The sequence below is a fragment of the Pan paniscus genome, chromosome 8 (genome assembly GCF_029289425.2).
Source record: "Pan paniscus chromosome 8, NHGRI_mPanPan1-v2.0_pri, whole genome shotgun sequence".
Lineage (NCBI taxonomy): Eukaryota > Metazoa > Chordata > Mammalia > Primates > Hominidae > Pan > Pan paniscus.
Window position 1 is genome coordinate 31,503,824 of NC_073257.2, and position 23,706 is coordinate 31,527,529.

Here is a 23,706-nt window from a genome sequence, read left to right on the forward strand (position 1 = left end):
GGTGGAGGCGGGGCTTGGGGCTGTGAGAGGCTGTGGTGGGTAGGTGGGTTCAGACCGAGGGGACTACGGGTCGGCGTTGGGCTCAGTGGGCTCGAAACAAAGGGCTGTCCGGTGGGGATTCGTCGCGGCGCCTTCTGAGTGGTCGGGTCGAGTCTTCTCGGCCTAGCAGTGCCCTCGCTGCGCGATCTCAGGCGGGTTCTCCTCGGCTCCGCGCAGCCCGCGCCGCGGTGGGGGACCCGGCGCAGCGGCACCTGCTGCCGAGGGACCCCGCGGCCCGCCCCGGTGCTCGTGATGGGGCTGATCTTCGCCAAACTGTGGAGCCTCTTCTGTAACCAAGGTGAGAAGGATGGAGCTGCGCGGCGGCTCGAATCCGAGGCAGAGGGTCCCGCCGCCGATGGGGACACCGGAGACAGGGGACAGAGCGTTCGGAGACGCGGAGGAGGAAGGGACTTAGGCCAGGGGGCGGGCAGAAACTCAGTGTTTTAGACCTGGAGGACGTACAGGAGAGACCTGACGTGTGGGAGAAACAGGGAGGCAGAAGAGAAGGTATTTGGCGTCCCAGAATCCAAACTGAGAATGTTTGGATATTGGCGAAGTAAAGCGGGATACAGCTAATGATGCCAGGAGGCGTATGGAGGGCCTTTCTCGTCTTTATTGAAACGTGCTTGTGTCTATGTGTAGCCCCAGGATAAGTGTCCGCCCAGAAACCTAGAACTTTTTTTTTTTTTAAGTAATGTAGGTGCTTTGTTTTCCCGCCCTGCCGTTTGAGCCGTAAGCCAGTGCACTTTCACTCTGATTTCGCCTCCTTTCCTCTAGGACTTGGGAGTGAGTTGTCCTATTCAGATGCACGAGTTTTCCAGCATCTTCATTCTAAACTTTTTTTTTTTTTAAAAAGCATTTAGTTCAGAAACTAAATGCTTTTCGGTTTTGTATAAGACGTTACGTGTCCGTAATTAGTCTGTAACAGGTAATGAGGCACCTGGAAGTGGCAGGTCCAAAGGGCCGAGAAGTTGCAAAACCTGTTCTGAATCAGAATGAGATGTGATGTCTTCTGAAGAGAGAAAACACCCAGACCAAAAAAGGGGCCGACGATAAGTTAAAGTTTGAGGCGTCCTTTGAACAGAATGGTTTCTTAGTAATTGAAACCAGTTTTGAAAATCAACTCGTTTCATTTTACATTTAAGAGCCGGGCATCATTAATAAGCCAGTTTTATTTCCTTTTATGTTGGTACCAATTTGTTACTGCCAATGTAGGTATCTAATGTTTTTCTGGATTTAAGCAGTTGTGGAGGTAATGGAATGGTTTTAGTTGACTTGTTCTGTAGATTGATAAGAACACTAAAGTAGTCTTTTTCAAGGTTATAAATATAGATACAGGCACACACATGTGTATATATATGTATATGCCTGTATCCAGTAACCACAGATAATATTACTTATCAAATGATTTCAAAGTGAGCAGAGCTTCACACTTTGTGGGTATTATTCATACATTTAAAATATTATTTTTATTTATTTATTTTTTGAGGCAGAGTCTTTCTCTGTCGCCCAGGCTTCAGTGCAGTGGCGCAATCTCAGCTCACTGCAACCTCTGCATCCTGGGTTCAAGCGATTCTTGTTCCTCAGCCTCCCGAGTAACTGGTATTTACAGGCACCCGCCACCACGCCCGGCCTATTTTTGTATCTTTAGTAGAGACGGGGTTTCGCCATGTTGGCCAGGCTGGTCTCGACCTTCTGACTTCAGGTGATCTACCCACCTCGGCCTCCCAAAGTGCTGGAATTACAGGTGTGAGCCACCGCGCCCAGCCGTAAAACAGCATTTTAAGACATGCTTAAAGGTATAAAGATTAATACAAAAATCACCAGTTTTCTCTTTCCCCTGAGCTGGAGAATCGAAACGTTACCGAAGTAGTTGGTTTTCCCTTTATATCCTTTCCCGTTTTCCTTTCTCCCTTTTCTGTTACATGGCTGCTGTCTTGTCTTTTTTCGTTGGAGGTGTCCTTACTCAGACTAGAGGTAATAAAAGATGTAAGGGGAAAATGTAGATGGTGGTGAAAGACATCCAGTGTCTACTTTTATACTCGCATAATTGTTCAGGCCTCCTGAATCTCCATTTCTACTTAGAATTTTTCTCTTCCTCTAACTTTCCTGTTGGAAAATTTAGAACCAGTGATTATTCTGTTATTTTATTCTTATTCATTCATACAGCCATAGGCCAGTCTTCAGAGTTTAGCATAGGAGATACAAAATTAAAGAATAAAGATACCTTACTTCTTGGCAAAGTACTCAAACATCAATAAACGAGACAAACATGAAAAAAAATGCAGTGTGGTAAATTATTTAACAGATATGTGTAAAAATATAACGTTGGCTGCAGCACAAGGTATACTTGGACGTAATGTAATGATGAGTAGGAATTTGGGTGGCATGCTAGACAGACCGAATAGAAGGGACATGTTATTCTAGGCAGAAGAGCTAATATGCAAAAGGGAGAGGAATGAGCTAGTTTGGTACTTTTAGGGAAGCTGAAAATAGTTGAGCTTGGCTGTGTGTTAGTTTGCTTGCCAGGAGTGAAGAGGAGATGAGATTGGAAAGACAGCCAGGAGAACCTTATCACAGAGGGCCTCCAGTGTTGACTAAGACATTGAACTCTCTAGAGCAAGGAATGGGACTCATTGAAGGGTTTAATCCACAGATGTATCTTAGCCTATATTTTTGTTTTCTGCATCAACAAAATTAACTACCAATCTCAGCATTTTCCATTTTTGTAACTATATATATCTATTCCAGTGGAATTAGATATATTAGAATAACAGGCCCAAAGCGCCACCTCACACCAACTAAATTAGATTGGGGTGAAGAGGCCTGGGCATCAGTGCCAAGGTAAATCGAATGTGCAGCCAGTGTTAAGAACTACTGATCTTACTTTATGTGCTCCTTTCCCTTGTCTTTCTTCCAATATTTCCACATTCTCATCCTTTTTTTTCCTGTAGCATTTTAGAGTCTCATGCGTCTTATAAATTAGATACCTTTCTGTGAATAAGTACACTAAAGCATGTGTTGTCTAAGTAAAGCAATGTAAAAGTTAATTCCTGCAATTTTGTATTGTTTGAACTGGAAGCCTGTTTACTTCGACAGTTATTATTCAAGGAAATAATTTCGAATTCTGATTATCTCTGCAAACATTTTATATATCAATGTAGTTCTGTGAAATACATATGTGTATGTGTGTTTGATAGCTCACCTCTAAAGTTTTGCATTGTTTTTTAAATTTCTTTTGAACTTTTGTAGGCATAGTCTTTTTCTCTCAGTGTTATGACTGTAGAAACCTGTCATCAGTTATTTCTTTTTTTGTTGTTTGTTTGGTTTTTTTTTTTTAATGAGATGGAGTCTCACTCTGTCGCCCAGGCTGGAGTGCAGTGGTGCGATCTCGGTGCACTGCAACCTCCATCTCCTGGGTTCAAGCAATTCTCCTGCCTCAGCCTCCTGAGTAGTTGGGATTACAGGCGCACACCACCACTCCGGCTAATTTTTGTATTTTTAGTAGACATGGGGTTTCACCACGTTGGTCAGGCTGGTTTTGAACTCCTGACCTCAGGTAATCCGTCCGCCTTGGCCTCCCAAAGTGCTAGGATTACAGACGTGAACCACTATGCCTGGCCCAGTGATGTCTTTAAATTTTATTTATTATTGTTATTTTTTCTGTCACCCAGACTGGAGTGTAGTCGTGTGATCTCAGCTCACTGCCACCTTTGCCTCCCAAGTTCAAATAATTCTCCTGCCCCACCCTCTGGAGTAGATGGGATTACAAGCACCTGCCACCATGCCTGGCTAATTTTTGTATTTGTAGTAGAGACGGATTTTGCCATGTTGGCCAGGCTGGCCTCGAACTCCTCAGGTGATCTACTCGCCTCCCAAAGTGCTGGGATTACAGGCGTGAGCCACTGCACCTGGCCAGTTATTTCTAGTGTTACCCAGAATTAAGAACAAATGAAATACGGTTTTAATTGTAGTTCTTTTTCAGAACCGTGTAACAGTAACATCTTAATTTCATAATTTAATCATTTCTTTCCAATCCATGAATTTCATGTTATCATTTTGAACACTGGTTGCCAATTGTGTATGATTATTGTCCTTTACTTCTGACTGCTCAGATCTCAGATCTTGTGGCTTACATTTCTCCCTTTAGCTTATTCTGCTCTTTTTTTTTTTTTTTTTTTTTTGAGATGGAGTCTCTCTCTGTCGCCCAGGCTGGAGTGCAGTGGCGTGATCTCAGCTCACTGCAAGCTCCGCCTCCCGGGTTCATGCCATTCTCCTGCCTCAGCCTCCCAAGTAGCTGGGACTACAGGTGTCTGCCACCACGCCTGGCTAATTTTCTGTGTTTTTAGTAGAGATGGGGTTTCACCATGTTAGCTAGGATGGTCTCGATCTCCTGACCTTGTGATCCTCCCACCTCGGCCTCCCAAAGTGCTGGGATTACAGGTGTGAGCTACTGCGCCCGGCCCCAGCTTATTCTGCTCCTAACTCTGGACTGTAAGCAGGTTTCAAACACACTAAACTTAAACTTATCATCTGTCTGCATCCTGTCTTCCAGACCATTCTTTGTTTTTTTTTGTTTGTTTTGTTTTGTTTGAGATGGAGTGTTGCTCTGTCACCAGGCTGGAGTGCAGTGGTGCAATCTCAGCTCACTGCCACCTCTGCCTCCCAGGTTCAAGTGATTCTCCTGCCTCAGCCTCCCAAGTAACTAGGACTATAGGCACCTGCCACCATGCCCTGCTAAGTTTTGTATTTTTAGTAGAGACGGAGTTTCACCAAATTGGCCAGGTTGGTCTTGAACTCCTGACCTTGTGGTCCGCCCACCTCAGCCTCCTGAAGTGCTGGGATTACAGGTGTGAGCCACCATGCCTGACCTGGCTAACTTTTTTCTTAAGAGATGGGATATTACTGTATTGCCCAGTTTGGTCTCAAACTCCTAGATTTAACTGATCACTTCTCCTTGGCCTCCCAAAGTGTTGGAATTACAGGTGTGAGTCACTGCACCTGGCCTAAAACATTCTGATTTACTGTAACTGATAGTAACAGTAGTGTCTTTTTTTTTTTTTTTTTTTTTGAGATGGAGTCTCGCTCTGTTGCCCAGGCTGGAGTGCAGTGACCCGATCTCGGCTCACCACAAGCTCCGTCTTCCGGGTTCGTGCCATTCTTCTGCTTCAACCTCCCAAGTAGCTGGGACTACAGGCACCCGCCACCATGCCCGGCTAATATTTTTGTATTTTTTGTAGAGACGGGGTTTCACCGTGTTAGCCAGGATGGTCTTGATCTCCTGACCTCGTGATCCTCCCACCTTGGCCTCCCAAAGTGCTGAGATTACAGGCGTAAGGCACCACGCCTGGCCTAACAGTAGTGTCTTAACCTAACATTTCCTCATGTTAGGGACCTACCTTTCAAAATGGTGCATTATTGGTGAGTTTTACCATCACAGTCCTTCAGTATTATGTGAAGCGTCATAGTGCAAAAGTGAAGCAAGGAGCAGGATTGTTTGCAAATGACCTGGGTCTTCATTTGAGTTGCTTCAAGAAGGAGCCATCTGGTACTGTCCTTCCATTCCTTTCTCCCAACAGGATTATCTGCCTTCAAGTTTTGCTTATCTTTAAACTAGTGGCTTCCTTCTCACCACTGCAGGCATGTTGTTTTCTGTAGATGCTTGGTAGGTGGAGCTTCTAGCTGTCACCAAAATTTAGAATGCTTAGTGCCAGGCAGTCTGTTTGTTCCTCACTGATAAAGGTTCTTGTACTTTAAGGGATAACAAACAGGGTAATACTTAAAGATTGGCCTCATTAGAGGACATGTAGCCAAGCTTGGTGGTGTGCACCTGTGGTCCCAGCTATTCAGGAGGTTCAGGTAGGAGGATCACTTGAGCCTGGGAGGTCGAGGCTGCAGTGATCATGCCCCTGCACTCCAGCCTGGGCAACAAAGCAAGACCCTGTCTCAAATAAATAAATAAGGAGCATTATAGTGAGTTATACTAAGCAGGCAAGTTTTGTTTTGTTTTACAAAGCAGCTTCTACCATAGTGAAAATAGCCCTTCCAGAGGACCATGTCTGTTTATCCTGCACTGTAATAGGCTGTATCTAGAGTGTGTAGGTCATTGGAAGACCTGCACATCTCAAGAACTTAAATTTTCTTGGTCCCTCTTTTTTTGGCTGATGAAGTTTAGAACTTTAGAGTAGGAATATGAGCTGATAGTTGATTATATGACCAGAATGTTGACATTCACCAGAGGTCATCAAGAAGAGCGGGATTCTGATATGAGATGTGCCCAATCGTTGCCTAGAAATCAACTGTGTTGTGATTCTGTGGAAACTTCCCTACTTACCCTGTTGATGTTAACTTGTAACTTTTTAAGCATTCTTCTGCCTTGGAGAAGGGGATCTTTAGTATACTTGGCATAAGTGAAAATCTAGGGGAGATGGTATCTGGGTTGTTTTCTGTATTCAAAGGACATTGCAGAATATATACCACTTAACAGAATAATTAGATGAGCTTTAGCAACTACTTATTAAAAGAGGTGAATATTTAGTGCATGGCACCCAAAGGAGGAAAGAACTGAAGAGATTTTCATTGTACAAAGAGCAGAAACAGAATGTTAAACAATGAGTAATTGTGTAAAAACTTGAGAGTATATGTTTGTCTTTGTGACACATGAAACGTTTCAATTTTAAGCTTACATGGGATTTTTAAGTGAGAGGAAGAAACAGATCCTGGTATACATAGGTGGGGAAACTTACAGATATGAAAACATTTTGATAAAAAGCTAACTTGATTGGTACAGAGCTAAAAAGGTGTGTAAAACAGGCTTTTTAAAAAACTTATATTTAGGTTATAATTTTTGCCTAGATTAATATTTGGGTCTCCTCTCCCCTAGATGCAATATAAGTGACCAACTTTGCTGGTGTTTCCTGCCTACCCATTTCCCACATTCTTTTACAAGAGAACTAGACAGAGAATCAATGATAATTGATTTTGTTACTTAACCTAGGTAGCCTTAACATCATAACATTTCTTTCTGCATTTTAACAGTCTAGTGATAGATATTCAGTGAATGATTCTCATTAATGAGCTAACTAATAATCATTGTTGAAAGCATGTAATTGCAGTAATGCAGTAGTGTTAAATGTTTATGATTTGCTTTCTTTTTGTAGAACACAAAGTAATTATAGTGGGACTGGATAATGCAGGGAAAACCACCATTCTTTACCAATTGTAAGTATGGGTGTTTATTAGACAGTTTTCACTAGTTATTGAAACTAATGTGTTTACAATTAATAAGAGATGCATTATAATAATGACGGAAAAACTTAAATATATGTTTTTTGTTTTTTTTTAATTTTACCGAACACAATCTATAGAAAAGTGAGTGAAATAAACATTTGCTAAACCCTTCACAAACACTGTTTTCTGCCCTCGAAAGAAAGAAATTAATATTAAATAAATAAAGCTCATATTAAAAGTGCTGGGGTGAGGTGATAAAGTGGATTTCACTTAGTTCTTACCCCACTTGGGTTTATGTGAATAAATTGATAGCTCTAGGAAGCCATTGCTACCCTCCTGACTAATAGCTTTGGAATTTTTTAACATAGCCAGACTTGTCAAGTCAAAAGAAATGTGATCACTCCTGAAAATATTGCTGTAGTAGCTTGCAAGAGGGAGAGTCTTGAGACTTTCAGAGAAATCTATTAATACCTTAGGAAATTTTCACAGCTCATCATTCCACTTGTCAGAGTACCTTCCATTATCCTTTCAATGCCAATGAAATGATAGTATTAAGCAGTAGAAGTGGATCTACCAGGCACTTTAACAAAATAGTTCTACAGTTCTTTGCCCCATTGTGTGGCTCTTACCTCTTCCCACTCATGTTGCATTAGAAGACAGCCATCAGCTCACGAGAAGTACTTCATTAGCCAGTGATTAACGCATTTTTCAACTACTTTGCTAAAAAGCTACTGACTTAAAGTTTGTTGTTTCAGAGTTGAATAACTACTTGTTTCTCTTGAAAACATTTTCATTCATTGGTGATTATGTGTTTAAATATGAATTAGCTTTTAAACATCACATATAAACATTTCAGAAACCTGTCATCTTTGTTGAAATAATTTTACACATGGCTTCAAAAATATACATAAAACCCAAGAGAATTGCAAGCCTCCTCCAACACAGTACTGACATGTTACTGGCAAGGGCATATTTGTTGAATTAATTGATTAATGTAGCTTTACCAATGATTATGATAATACGAGGGGTATGAGCATCAGTATTCTAAATATATATATATACACACACACACACACACACACACACACACACACACACACACACACACATATTTGAGACAGAGTTTTGCTCTATTTCTAAGGGTGGAGTGCAATGGCATGATCTCCACCTCCCAGGTTCAGGCGGTTCTCCTGCCTCAGCTTCCAGAGTAGCTGGGATTACAAGCGCCCACCACCATGCCCTGCAAATTTTTGTATTTTTAGTAGAGACGAGGCTTCACCATGTTGGTCAGGATGGTCTCAAGTTCTTGACCTCAGGTGATCCACCCAAAGTGCTAGAATTATAGGTGTGAGCCACCACACCTGGCCTTCTAAATATATCTATAGTTAATTTAAATTTTTACTTGCCCATGGTCATCTTTTTAGGACTACTTTAGATTAATATGCCTGAATTAATTTTTGTGACTAAGTCTCAATTTAGACAGTCTTCAAAATTATAGATAGCCTGCTATCCAATATTTGCTATTTTGCAATCACCTAGAAACTTGCTTTTCAGGATGGGATGGGACATTGGGTCTTATCTAACTGATAACAGGGCATGGTGGTATTGGAATTTTTGGCCACAGAAATGCAAATTCACACCACACTGTTTCCTTTCTTTTCCATCAAGCTTGCAATTCCTTCCGTTAAAAAAAAAAAACAAACAAGAAACAAGTCTTTCTTCTGGAGTTGTTGTCTAGATATTGATTTGCACAAGTGTTCTCCAGGTTTATAATTTTCATGCTAATGATCATCATCATTGGTGCAGAAGGTTGATTGATCTTAAAAATACAGAGATAAAAGTTGCTTCAGATTCTCAAGATTTACAAGAGCTTTTATGGTGTCTGTTTTTCAACAGCTTAATGAATGAAGTGGTTCATACTTCTCCAACCATAGGAAGCAATGTTGAAGAAATAGTTGTGAAGAACACTCATTTTCTTATGTGGGATATTGGTGGTCAGGAGTCTCTGCGATCATCCTGGAACACATATTACTCAAATACAGAGGTATGCTAAGATGAATTTTGAATTTTAATCCACAGGTCCCGAGAGTAAACATAGAAAGTAATTAGGCTGCACCTGGGTGTATTGACAGTTGCCTTTTTTTTTTTTTTTTTTTTTTTTTTTTGAGACGGAGTCTTGCTCTGTCGCCAGGCTAGAGTGCAGTGGCGTGATCTTGGCTTGCTGCAAGCTCCGCCTGCTGAGTTCAAGCCATTCTCCTGCCTCAGCCTCCCAAATAGCAGGAATTACGGGCGTGTGCCACCACACCCGGCTAATTTTTGTATGTTTAGTAGAGACCGGGGTTTCACCATATTGATCAGGCTGGTCTTGAATTCGGGACCTCATGATCCACCCTCCTTGGCCTCCCAAAGTGCTGGGATTACAGGCTTGAGCCACCGTGGCCGGCCTTTTAATAAGATCCTTTTTTGTAGGGAATTTGGGTTTCCTTTTTTTAAAAAATAAATAAATAAAAATTTCATAAATGAGACTTAAGAATTTGGGTTTTCGAATAAAAGAAAAGGCAAATAGAAAGATTGTTTGGAGCTATTATTACTTGAGTGCTTACTGTTTGGCCAGGTTCTCTCCATTCATCTTCACAAGATTTTCATGTCTCCAGGGTTGGAGAGATCTGACACGTGGAGAAATTATGTAGGTTTCCCCAAGATCTCACAACTTTCTAAGAGACCCTGACCGGTGGAGGAATAAAATATTTTATTAATTTAAAAATTTTTTATAACATGAACATTCAAAATGTTGGTAGATTTTTTTTTAATTAGAAAAAAGTAGATTTGCAAATCATCTCTCAAAGTTCTCTGCCACTTATGAGTTCAGAGCTAACTTGGGGAACAAACCTGGATATATTCATGTTCTATTTCTGCTTTTATTTCTTATTAGAGGCAGATTTTTTTAAAAGCCATTCAATGTAGTTTAGAGAGATTTATCCTTGAGAGTATGATTTCACAATTGCATCCATTTAATTGTTCTTTGCAAAGAAGTACACCTAACCAATTATTTTTTCTAAAATGAAACCTTTTAAAAATTGGAGTTGGTCCAGGCACGGTGGCTCACGCCTGTAATCCCAGCATTTTGGGAGGCCGAGGCGGGTGGATCATGAGGTCAGGAGATTGAGGCCATCCTGGCTAACACAGGTGAAACCCCGTCTCTACTAAAAATACAAAAAATTAGCCGGGCGTGGTGGGGCAGACTTGTAGTCCTCAGCTACTCAGGGGCTGAGGCAGGAGAATCGCTTGAACCCCGGAGGCAGAGTTTGCAGTGAGCCGAGGTGGCACCACTGCACTCCAGCCTGGGTGACAAAACGAGACTCTTATCTCAAAAAAAAAAATTGGAGTTGGAAGGGAAGAGGTAGAAAAGGATATAATATGAAGAATTTTTGGTGAACAAAGTTGCCTCTTTAAATAAAAAACATGTATTGTTCTAGATTTATATTATAATAGCATGTGTGTATGTGTGTATATTATATTCCAATGCAACGTGTAAGTAAACAAAGATGGCGTATCATAGATAATCAGAACTTGTGGTAGCACTGAATTATTTTATTGGGTATGCAGAAGCTGTAAGCAAATAGTATAGTTAAAGGGTAGCTTATACATTTATACAGTAAAATAATGTTCTGAAAGTAGAATAAGTTAGAAAGTAAGGGAAGGGCCAGGCGCAGTGGCTCACTTCTGTAATCCCAGCACTTTGGTAGGCCGAGGTGGGCAGATTGCTTGAGGCCAGGAGTTCAAGACCAGCATGGCCAACATGGCAAAACCCCATCTCTACTAAAAATACAAAAATTAGCCAGGCATGGTGGCATGTGCCTGTAGTCCCAGCTACTCCAGAGGCTGAGGCATGAGAATCGCTTGAACCTGGGAGGCGGAGGTGGCAGTGAGCTGAGATAGCACCACTGCACTCCAGCCTGGGTGGCAGAGTCTCGCTCTCTCTCAAAAAAAAAGAAAAGTAAGGGACAAATGACATTGTAGCATATGATTAATTTAAACATCAGAGCTGTTAGTAGTTTAAAGCTCACAGTTAACTCCAGCTGTGAAAAGGGCAGTTATCATTGATGAATAGGTCAAAGTTGATTCTAGTGAATCCATATGTACTTAAAGTATGTCGAAAGGGTAGTTCTTGAAATGACTGAAACTCTGGAGGACTTAGCATAGGTCCAGAAAGAGATATCCATTACTGATGCCATTTGCATGAAATGTTCTTTTAATAAATGATCTCTACAAGAATATCAAAATTACTACAAAGAACAGTGGCCCCTGTCACTTTGCATTTTGAAAATTCTTCACGTGGAAGAGTCCCCCAAAAGCTGTAGTATGTCCATTATAATACAAGAAGTTACAGGTATTAAGTAATTATTGACACCTTCCTCTCGTGAACTCACAGTTGTTTCCCCATATTCTGTTGATTCCTCCTTTGCCACGTGACATTCTTTCCATTTATTCCCTTCTAAGCCCAACTCAGTTTATATTCAAATTAGTTGTCTGTTTCCCTAATTTTATTTATTTTTGTTTTTTATTTATTTTTTTTTTTGAGATGGAGTCTCACTCTGTCACCCAGGCTGGAGAGCAGTGCAGCCTCCACCTCCCAGGTTCAAAGGATTCTCCTCCCTCAGCCTCCGAAGTAGCAGGGACTACAGTACACACCACCACACCTGGCTGATTTTTGTGTTTTTAATAGAGACAGGGTTTCACCATGCTGGCCAGGTTGGTCTTGAACTGTCCTCAAGTGATATGCCCACCTCGGCCTACCAAAGTGCTGGGATTACAGGTGTAAGCCACTGCACCTAGCCTGTTTCCCTAATTTTAAAGTCATCTCTGTAATCTAATTCCACTTTTCATGTCTCAGTTTATTTTGCATCTATCTCCTGCTGTAATAACGTCATTTCCTCTCATTTCTTAACTTTTTATTCTGTATACAGTGTTCAGCTTAAGGGAGCTTTTTCGCTGTATCATCTCCTCCATCTCCTCCTCCTCCTCCCCCTCACCCACCCCCCACATTTTTAAAAAAATGAGTTAGGGCCTCTCTGTCACCCAGGCTGGAGTGTAGTTGCATGATTCTCAGTACAGCCTCAACTTCCTAGGCTCAAAGCAGTCCTCCCACCTTAGCCTCCCAAGTAGGTGGGACTATGTGCATGGCTAATTTTTATTTTTTGTAGAGAGACAGGTTCTCACTATGTTGCCCAAGCTGGTCTCAAACTCCTGGGCTCAAGCAGTCATCCCACCTCACCTCCCAGAGTGCTGGGATTACATGTGTGTGAGCCACAATGCCTGGCCTATATCTTCTTATTTTTTAATATGCAAACTCCCTTTTTTCATGTATAGCTTTACCAACAGATTTCTCCTCTTTTTTCTGGCGTCTTGCCTTTATTTAATTTCACCTGAATCTCCAGTATATAATGCCTAAGTATATATGTTTCAATCTTGAGCATTTATGGTGGATACTGTTTTATAAAATTGTCTTATTTTTAAAATGCATTTATCTTTTTCTTTCAAACTAGCTTTTCTTTCTAAGAGTTAGGAGATTGTGGTATACACAAGTAAGCACTTATTGACTGTTTAGATGAATGATAATGGAGTACTTTGAAGTTTTAGTGAAAAATATTATTGAAATTAGTGTAAGTTTCTTTTCAAAAATTGCTTTTTACTACCAGCATTTGAAAACAAATCATAGTATTATGTATTCGGGCATCACTTAAAATAAAACAAGTGGGGCACAGTTTTTATTTGTTGAAGCTATGAGTTATTTTCTTACTGTTAACATTTGGATTTTACTGCTTGATGTGGTTCAGTATTATAAAAGCTGTTTATGGTGAAAAAGCAGTAGATGTTTTATAGTAATGATGATGCCATGTAGAGAAAGTACTTAGATTACTTGACTAGTTTTACAGAAAACTTTTCAGCATCCCATTCAATTTTCTGTCTTTCCTTTTATTTTTCTTCTAGTTCATCATTCTTGTTGTTGATAGCATTGACAGGGAACGACTAGCTATTACAAAAGAAGAATTATACAGAATGTTGGCTCATGAGGTAAATTTTTAAAGTAAATCTTTAAAAAACAGTGTAGTAAAGTATCTGTACGTTGCCTTTGCTTTTTTGCAAAGATTAATGTGATATGATGTTGGCTATTTTATGATTAACACAACTTTACGTACTAAACTGATGAAAGTCTTGAGGTAAAAAAAAATGTTCATTACTTTTTCAAACTTAAAAAACCCTAACACATTAATTTGTAGATTACTACTGTTATTGTAAAAATTTTTCAAAGCTAAGGTTACTTAAGCATGCCTTTAAAAGTCTGATAAATTGAGATAAGCAAAAGGAAAACTTAAGGGTCTTTTCCCCAAAAGTTTCAATAACTGAAAGTTTTTTTTTGTTTTTTGTTTTTTGTTTTTGTTTTTTTTTTTTTTGAGACGGAGTCTTGCTCTATTGCCCAGGCTGGAGTACAGTGGCGCGATCTTGGCTCACTGCAACCTCCGCCTCCTGGGTTCAAGCAGTTCTCTGCCTCAGCCTCCTGAGTAGCTGGGATTACAGGCACCCGCCACCACGCCTGGTTAATTTTTGTATTTTTAGTAGAGACAGGGTTTCACCATCTTCGCCAGCCTGGCCTTGAATTCCTGACGTCGTGATCCGCCTGCCTCAGCCTCCCAAAGTGCTGAGATTACAGGTGTGAGCCACTGTGCCTGGCCTGTATTCCATGTTTTTCAAACTTATACTATATAATATATATCTTTCTGAATCTTGCTCTTTTTGTACAACATTGTGACTTATCCATGATAATATATTCTGATTATCCATCTTAATATGTACTGCTTTCATTCATTCCTTTTAACAACTATATAGTTTTCCACAGTATGAGTATATCACAATCTGTTCTTCTAATGTTTTCATAGTATAAACAATGCTGAAATGAATATTAACCAATGACCTTATGTTATACAAAGACTAGTAAGTAATAAGTATTGCCCAGCTCCCACCACCAGTACTCTACTTTTAAGTTTTGGATAAACTCTAGTATTTGGCAACATACTACCATATTTGCCTATTAGAATATTACTTATGTATTTTTGAGTCAGTATTTAAAATTCAGGTGTATTTTTTTTTCAGTTTGACCAGTTCGACTCAAAAATAAAAAATAATTATTTAATATTAATCTGTTGGAATGAATAATGAAATTACGGGTATTTGAGATTATTTTTATGTTAAATACTAGTGCCCGATTATGTTAAAGTAGAAGCACTTCATTATAACTGTTCAGCTGGGTAAATTTAAATTGTGGTATTTCACATATTAGAAATATTTTGTCTTGATTGCAGGATTTACGGAAGGCTGCAGTCCTTATCTTTGCAAATAAACAGGATATGAAAGGGTGTATGACAGCAGCTGAAATCTCGAAATACCTCACCCTTAGTTCAATTAAGGATCATCCATGGCACATTCAATCCTGCTGTGCTCTCACAGGAGAAGGGTAAGTTCATCCGTCTGAGGGGAGGTATGACTTCTTTCAAATTTCTTCCAACTTTTTAGGCCAACTTGTTTTCTTCATGGGTCCTGTTCCTTTTCTGTTTGTTTGTTCTTAATTAAAGGTGACTTTTATAATGTGTCTCAGGCTTACAACCTAGAAATAATTCTAGTAAAATCACTGGCAACTTAAAAACTTTTAATGTAAATATAATGTTTTACCAAAAAGCAATAAACTATTGAATTAAGTTTTCATAATCCAGATTTTTTTCTTTGTTGCCTTTATCATATACTGAGAAAAAAACTGTAATGTCACCTTTCTTTTAAAAAGGAAGCTTGAAAGAAATTTCACATTTTCTGCAAGGACTTAAACCTGAGCTCTCAGCTTTCTGCAAGAGTACCTCTTCTTTATTATTAGGAGGTCTTTTGGGAGGCATATTTCCAGACAATAAACAGTTGAGACAAATGCCACATGGTCTATTCTTCCATCTCTAACAATTTGAATGTGGGTATTAGGCCAAGAAGAACCGAATGTTATTTAAGTATTACCCTGTTTATATCAGAGAACTTATCCTCAAATCAACCTCACCTTCTTAGTTTTTCTCTTAGTATTTATCAGAAATAGCTTGCAGTAATAGCTGTGTGTAGGCCTTTTTGACTCATACTTTTAAGACTGAGTCTAAGTATTCCATTCTTTAGAATTGAGGAGGATAAGGTGAAGTTGCTGTTGACTTTCTCCAGTTGTTAAGTTTCAGTTAATTTTAAAAGGCGGGGAGTATTTGCACTCTTCATGGCAAAACTGGCAAAGTTGTATCTTCAAGATGAGACTGAAGCAATTTCCCACAAACTGATTAAGAATATTTAAGAGAACATTCCATTTAAAAATTTCACTTATTATAGTGTGACTTGAATGTTGACACTGATGTATATAAATAATGATTGTGCTACCAGCCTTTGGTTAAGACCTAAAAATAATAAGTATGCTTTCGGTTTTTAAGTATAAAGTTTTTAATTAAAAATACTTCTATCTTTTGTTTAGGTTATGCCAAGGTCTAGAGTGGATGACCTCCCGGATTGGTGTGAGATAACTTTTTTGCTTGAAAGAGACTGCTCTATTTATTCTGTGACATGAACATTTTTTCCTAGTACCTTTGGCTGCTAAGGCAGCAGCATGTTTAATTTATAACAACACAAACCTCTGAGAGCAACACTTGAATCAAGTGCAGCTGAACTGGAACATAAAAGATTTTTTCTTAATTTTTTTTTTAAACACACTAATCTTCAGTTGGATGAACATAATGTATAACTATGTTTTCAGCAACAATTCTTCTGTTTATTCTAATTATTCAGTGACTGCCTTGTAAGAAATGTTTGTCATATGCGTGATGTCTTCTGAAATATTCTTATAACCTTAATGACCAATTGCTTTCAATTCTTGACCACCACTCCCTCCCAACCAGAGAATTACTGGTTTGATAGAGTAGTCTTGGAAACCAGCAGGTACTGCCTGCAAACTTCTCCAGCACTAAATATTTGTTCCCTCTATAAACCATTCATCTTTCGGACAGAACTTACTGTAAAGAAAGAAATCTGCCTAGAGGATATATGTAAGGAAGATTCCACATCATGAGTACTTGCCTTTTAACCTTCCCCCACATTACTGTTGAGTCATGGAATAATGTTTAAGTTGTTATTTGCATGGAAATTAAGTAGGCTGTTTATTTATCTAAAGGAATCAAGTCCACTCTTCTGCCTGCAACATTTGGTCAAAAACTAACCAAGGTAAAATATTTATTTGAAAGCCCAACTTTGATGTTAAATATTCTTGAATAAATCTGATATTTTAAGAATATCACATTATTCAATGCATATAAAACTATCAGAAGTTAGTAAATCATACCAGCACTAAAAATAAGACAATTGGAATATATTTTAGCATCAGTTTACAAACAACTTTATTATCAACAGAAATTTTAGCTCTTTTCTTTGCAAGATATATCACAGCTGCTTTGGGCAGTAGCTGAAGCCGAAGTATGAACAGTCCATTTTGTTTCTTAAAATTTGAAGTCGTGTCTGTCATAGCATTTTTACTACCAGCAGTATGTTACTTAAAAAACTACATGGCTTTCCTTGAATTTATTTGACGGTATTATGTAATAGACTTGAAACAATTGCCATCTTTGTAGTTATGCCTTGGGTTCTAAAATGTTATAGGAAACTGCTGAATTGAATCCTAGCTTTTAGAATATTAATATGAGACTCAAAGTTAATATTCTTAACAAGTTAAAATTTAAAAAGTCATAATCTATCAAAAGTTTATTTATTGGATGGCATTAAAACATTTTTGAGGCAGTTGTCTAATATGAACAATAATCTAAACAATATATTCCTTAAATTAAGAGGAAAGACGTGTCGTATTTCGATCCTGTTTATTCAAATGTGTGATTTTGCTGAAATGAAAGGGATAAAATGAATACTTAGAGAATAATACTTCATTTTTGCAGTACTTCTTAATTTTGATAAAAAAGATACAAAGTTCATAATATCAAAATATGTGTTCAAAATTGGTATTTTAATTTTAATATTTTTGTAAGTTGATTTAAATTTTGCTCTTTTTTCAGGTGTGCTTGGTTTATTATATTTAGTCAAGTTAGTTTAATCGAATGTGGTAACATTTTTCTGATTTATCTTTAGTTGTAGCACACCCTTGAACTGAACAGTGGCCAAAGGAAAGCTTTCTGGGCTTTGGAAAGTAGTTGTTTAACTTTGTTTTAAGCCGTTTTCTTAGTGATTCTGTATCAAGTAGAGGATAAGTGTAGTTTAACTTAGTTTTTAATATAACCCATAATCAAGAACATGAGCGAAAAGCAGACATAAATCAATATGGATGGTTTGTGGTGTGTGTGGGATGTGGGGGAATTAAGAAAATGCCATTTACCTAAGCACAGTTTGCCTGAATTTCTGCTTGGTTGTGTTGTTTACTGTAAGTACTGAGGATAGTTTCCCTAAGTCTGTCCTGGGAAAAAGCATACTTAGTACTCCTGTATTTGTTCTTATGAAATGACTATCTGCCTTCTTGTATCTAGTAAAGTTGGCTGGCTCAATTTTCTTCTGTCAAATTATATGGTTATTTTTTATATTACCACATCAGCATTATATTAGAAGTGTTTTTAATAGTTGATTGTATTTTGCCAACTACTAGTATAGACTCAAATTTGCTATTTAATTTTTAAAATACAATTTATTTTGTAAATCCTTTAAAAAATATTTGGTTAGTTTTGGATTAGAAATGATTTATGTTAGCCATGTGTTGAAGATGAAATTGGCATCAGTGTAGTCGGTGCTGATTGGGAAAAGTTCATGATTAGGAAATTCATGTAAGACTTTTTAAGAGTATTTTTTAGGTTTTCACTCAATCTTTCCTGTTACAGTAACGTGAAAACTGATTATTCTTTACTCCAAGAGAATGTTTTAACCCAAGCAAGTATCTAATACTAGAGCATTGGTTCTGACATTCATTGTAAATCAGTGAACTGTAAGATACTGTCTAAAAAATGTACATTTGTAATTAGTGCCTTTATTCATATTTTGAAATAAGTTCTTAGTTTTATATTATACCTGTTCTTTAGAAGTCATGTTAGCAGCTAATTATTTCAATGATGAAGTAATTTGTGTTTTATATCCCCCTTCACCTCCATGTATTGGTTAGCACAGTTTATAGTAAGTGAAAAGCAAGGGACCCACCTACATTACCTTCAGGAGACTGTTCTACCTTTTAATTTGAAAACAAGGAAATTAAATTTTAACAGAAATCTTTTAAGTGTGTTATAACCAAAGTGTTCAATTATCCTTGCAAGTTCAAATACAGCATTTTTCTTAATTTTGAGCATGTCATGTCCTTCATCTTTAAACCCATCATTCTTATTGAAGCCCATTTGAGAACTCTTAGAATTAATAGAACCTTTTATAAGGGAATATATGGAATATTTTTTATTGTTAATGTAACTTAATTCCTTAAAACCTGGAATATTAATATATATAATCTATTAAAAGCTGAAGATTAAATATGTAATTTTTGCTTTTAGTTTCTTGTGTTAGTATGCTTAAAGGTATCAATACTTTTATTCTATATTCATTAGAAGAAAGGTAATAAATTTAAGTTTCATTGCTGAAAAATTTTAAATGAGTGCCACCCCATAGCCATAGTCATTTTGATTAAGCATAATTTAACTTTCATTATAGCATAAAGAGAAAATAATTATTTTAGTATGGAAACAGTGATAGGCAGTGCTGTAAACAATATTCTCTGAAAAGTTGTGGGGGTCACAAAGAAAATTTTAAAGAATATAGAAGCTTTTTAAAAAAATCTTTTTAGTGTAGTTTCTTAGAACAAATTGTAAACATAATCATTCTGAATAATCAATTTTTATTTAGTCCTTAACTATGTAAAACCGTATCAGCAGAAAAATGTGCTGGTGTCGTGTCTAAAGATGGATACATTTCTTTGGAATTTATCTTTGGAGACCAACTTTATGAGGCAGACTTTTTGTCTACGGCTTTGGAACCAAAAAAACTTCACTCTAATTCAGTCCTAAAGGCTATTTTACATTTTGCCGGGGTAAAGTGACTTCAAGATACAGCATGGTGTCTTGTATCTAGTAGAATATTGTGCTAGCCATCTAAAAAAGTGGATTTGAGCCTTAATGTGGCCGTTTCTCAATTGTCTAGTTGACCTTAGACAATTAGTGTCCATGGCTTTCCTTTTGTTTTTCCCATACTGAGGAACTTAAACTACAGCTCTAAAATGTCTTTTGGTTTTAAAATTCTGAATGCTTATATACTACTATTAAAAATTAAAAATCCCTCAAATAGTAGGGAAATACAAGTAATATGAAATTAAATATATTTTTATCCATTATTTGATTCCCACCTATTATTTTATTTAGAATACGAATACAACCAAGTAGGGAAAAAAGTATCAGTAACTGCTATTCAACTTAAATTCAGCGAATTAATAGCTGAATAGAAATAGCTAATGACAATGCAAAAGAGAAAACAAGCCATATTGCTAAGAAAAGGATAGTAAGCTGCTTAGAAAGAACCAGCCTGTGTTGGAAATAATTCTCTTCTAGATAATTTACCTTATTTTCTTGGCTTGTACTAATTGAATGGAAGTGGTTAATTTGTTCAGAGTTTATTGCCTTTTGATGCCACCCCAGTCTATAGTTCTGTGTGACTTTCCATATTGAAAGAGTAGGGTCAGTAGCCAGGTTGTCAGTCTTTTACAAATGTCTACATAAATGTCTACATAAATCTGAAAGTGGTTTATATTCAAGGTTAGTTTTTCAGTAGCGTCTCCTCCTTATTCATTCACTTTTACTGTGAAGACTGAAATCCAAAAGCCAGGTTCCCCAAAAAAGTATTTTTAAAAAATTTTAGGGGACCAAAATAAATAGAGGAAGACCAATATAAAAAAATATGTCCAACTATTCCATTTTAAATTTAAAGCAGAAAAAAAAATTGTGCCCCTCAGACCTAAAGGCAGCTTTAAATGTATATAGTTTGGTGAAACATTTGGGAAATATTAATTTGGAGGTTTAGAAGCATACTGAAAAACAAATTCAAAGCACTTGAAAGTAAAGACAATACCATGAGGTCGAAAAAACTTCAAAAGGATATTAGGTAAGAGAAAATGTGAATGAAAGCAGTGAATTTCTGCCTCTCCTCGTATTTAGGGTACTTAAAATTACTAAAAAATACAGTCTTTTTACCGTAGAGCTAGATGGCCTGTATTATTCTTAATGTGGCCAAAGGAGTGAAGACTGATTAGGGTTTTAGAATTTGGAACTGTAGTCACATAAAGGCATCTTTTGCATTTCTTAAACCAGTAATCTACATTTTCTCCTGGAAATGGAGAAATACGCAATGTGCTGTGCATAGCTTTTGGAATAGAAAACAAAGTTTTAAAAGAATGGATATGTTTTCTTGCACAACTTGTAAAATTTAATTTAAAAATTACCTCATTTTTCAATCCATAAGGTGCTTTGCTCAAGTTTGTGGGATGTTTGTACCATCCCATAAAAACCCCCTTCACCCAAACTGTATTTGAAATATGCAAAATTCATAACTAAGGGATAGCATTCCTTGGAGACTTTGTTTTGTTTTACTCTTGTTTACCAGCTGGGCCAACATGGTAGATATATCAGATTCACATATGGTTTCATTAAAGCACATAGGAAAGTGCTCAGTCAATATTTAATTAGTTTAATTAGATAAGGGAAAGGAGAAATCCTAAATTTGATGGATTCTTTTATACTGTGAATATATTTCCATCAGTGTTGGTAAGATATCAAATGACTATCAGTTGATCCCAGTCATCAGTGACTTATTTGCGTATTTAAGCCCTATTCACAAGAGACCGTAATCATTTTAATCTTATATTTTCCCTCAGGAAATTTAGGGACTCTGAAGCCCCTATTTTATTCTCTTGGAGTAAACTGTTGAGTGTAGTTACAAAAACTTTTATTTATGACTTTAAAAAAGCTTAGCTGCTATTTCATTGAAAGTGTAAAATAAAACGGTCATGATTTTTTTCAATTACAGAATAGTTACAAATTTTACCATGTTCATCTATTCCACAGAGCATGTTAAAAACAACAACAACAAAAACCTAACAGCAATTACAACCTTGGTGTTGCGTTTATTCTAATCAGAGTGAATGATTATAATCACACTTTGCTATTTTAACATAAATTGGTGCTTTAGAGCATTAAAGAGGAAGCAGCAGGCCCTGTACTCAGTATTATTTCTTGCCTCAGAATGCAAAACAACTTTAAAGTGTCTATATTCATATATGTGTGCATTTCTTAAGATTTAAATACAAACTGTTGTTACTCCTTAAGCTTCAGGCTTTCTGCGAAAGCTCTAAGAATATCTTAATTACTATGCTTGGTCAACTGGAAGATGGTATTAATAAGGTCAGAATTAGGAATTGGATTGCTCTGTGGGTCCTCCGGTATTGTGCAGAGGAAAGAAAAATGTCTTTCACACCACAAACTGTGTGTCTGAACCCCAGCCAAACAAATGTGTTCCATTGGTCCAATATATAAGCATTAACAACAACAACAAATTTAAAACAAGTAAATTAATGCATTCACATGATCACTTCTTGAAAATGGTTCAAAGCATGTTTTCCTGATGGTGGGATTGTTTAAATGACATGTTTTAAAGTTTTTAATACTTTATTACTGTTATGAAGTGCTTCTTTTATATGTTAAGTTTAGGTTGCCAGTACTCATAATTTTTATTTCTGCAATTATGTTATAATGAGTTATTTGCATGCCTACTTAACCCAAGTAAAACGATGCTGTTTGCTCTGGAATGTTCATCTTTTAGACAGGTTTTGGCTCATTTCCAATCATGGTGCAATATAGTGTAACATTCATTTGTTTTCATTCAACAGTTTTATTTTTGTCATAATAAATAATTACTTTTCCAATACGAAGTGAATCCAGTGTTTTCTTTTAAAGGTAAATCTGCTTTAAGTTATTTGCTTGCAAATAATAGAAACCCACCTATGCCAACAAAGAGAGGATAATTGGGGTGAGGTGGTGGAGGCTCACGGAACCCACGGAACAACTGGATTTGTAGAACAGACTGAGACTAGAGACTGGACCATTTAGGAGCAAGCCGGAAGTTACCTTTTTTCCTACTCATCTGTTTCTGTCTTTCACCTGACTGGATTTCTCTGTTTCCTGATCCACATAACAGATAATGTCCCAAGTCCAGTAGCCTCCTAAATTTGTACAAGGGAGAAGTCAGATTATTGTTAGACTTTCAATTACAATTCCATATTCCCCAGGGAAATTGTTCATTAGCCTGCATTGGGTCATTTCCTCTCTCTGATCTAAACAACTGGCCAGGTGGAAGGTGCATTTACCAGAGAAGGGGAATCCCTGGCCTGGGAAGGTGATCCGGATTGGTGTGTACTCCATTGTGGGGTATAACTGGGATCATCTACCAAAGTTGTGTCCTTGTAAAAAATAAAATAAAATTGAGATCTAATAATGAGTGGGATAACATTTTCACTATGTTCATTCTTCACATTCCTCTAAAGTGGTTTTAACTCCACCGTTTTTGCTCACAGACCTCTTTGGGAATGTGATAAAAGTTGCCTACGTAGAAAAATGACTCATATTTACAGAGTTAGGAATTTTGAGTAGAAGGTTAGGAATTTCAGGTACCTAGGCTTAAGAGTTCTGCTACACACGGAACACTCAGATTTCTTCTGAAAGACACCAGAAACTAGTAAGATTTCATTCTGCCTATTATTTTTTAATCAGTAAACTTAAGATTGGTATCTTTTTTAAAGCATGTTTTATGTAGGTATTTTTGTAGGTATAATGAATGCATTAAACTGTTCGTGGTTAGTGTACAATTTGAAAAGCTTTGATATGTATACATTTGCAAAATCTTCACCACAATCTGGGTAATGAAAATACCTGTCACTCCAAAAGTTTCCTAGTGTCGCTTTGTAATCCTCCCTTCTGCTCCACTCCCCATCCGCAGATAATCACTGGTTTTGACTAATTACCACCAATTTTGTGATTTAAAACAGTCTAAAATTAAGGTGCCAGCAGGGCTGTGTTTCGCCTCAAGGTTCAGGAGAGAACTCATCCTCACCTTTTTCAGCTTTCAGAGGCTGTGTGCATTTCTCGGCTCATGGCCCCTTCCTCACATCACTCCACCATCTGGCTTCTGTCAACACATCTACCCATTCTCATCATCCTATGCTTTTCTCATATTGAGGACCCTAGTGTTTCTAACTAGGTTTTCCTTGATAATCCAGGATAACCTTCCCATCTTGAGGCCCTTATGCCAGGTAAGGTAACACATTCACATGTCTTGGGGAATTAATTCTACTGCATGTGA

The 23,706-nt window shown here is 37.5% G+C and overlaps 1 protein-coding gene across 1 annotated transcript; it reads left to right on the forward strand.

Annotated features, from left to right (window-relative positions):
• The first annotated feature begins 4 nt into the window (after nt 1-4).
• On the forward strand, nt 5-22,275 carry ARL5B (ADP ribosylation factor like GTPase 5B). Its single transcript, XM_003811445.5, has 6 exons — nt 5-337; nt 7,200-7,260; nt 9,166-9,313; nt 13,261-13,344; nt 14,631-14,782; nt 15,815-22,275. The coding sequence occupies exons 1-6, from the start codon at nt 292-294 to the stop codon at nt 15,861-15,863; spliced, it is 540 nt and encodes a 179-aa protein (XP_003811493.3). The 5' UTR covers nt 5-291; the 3' UTR covers nt 15,864-22,275.
• The last annotated feature ends 1,431 nt before the right edge of the window (nt 22,276-23,706 follow it).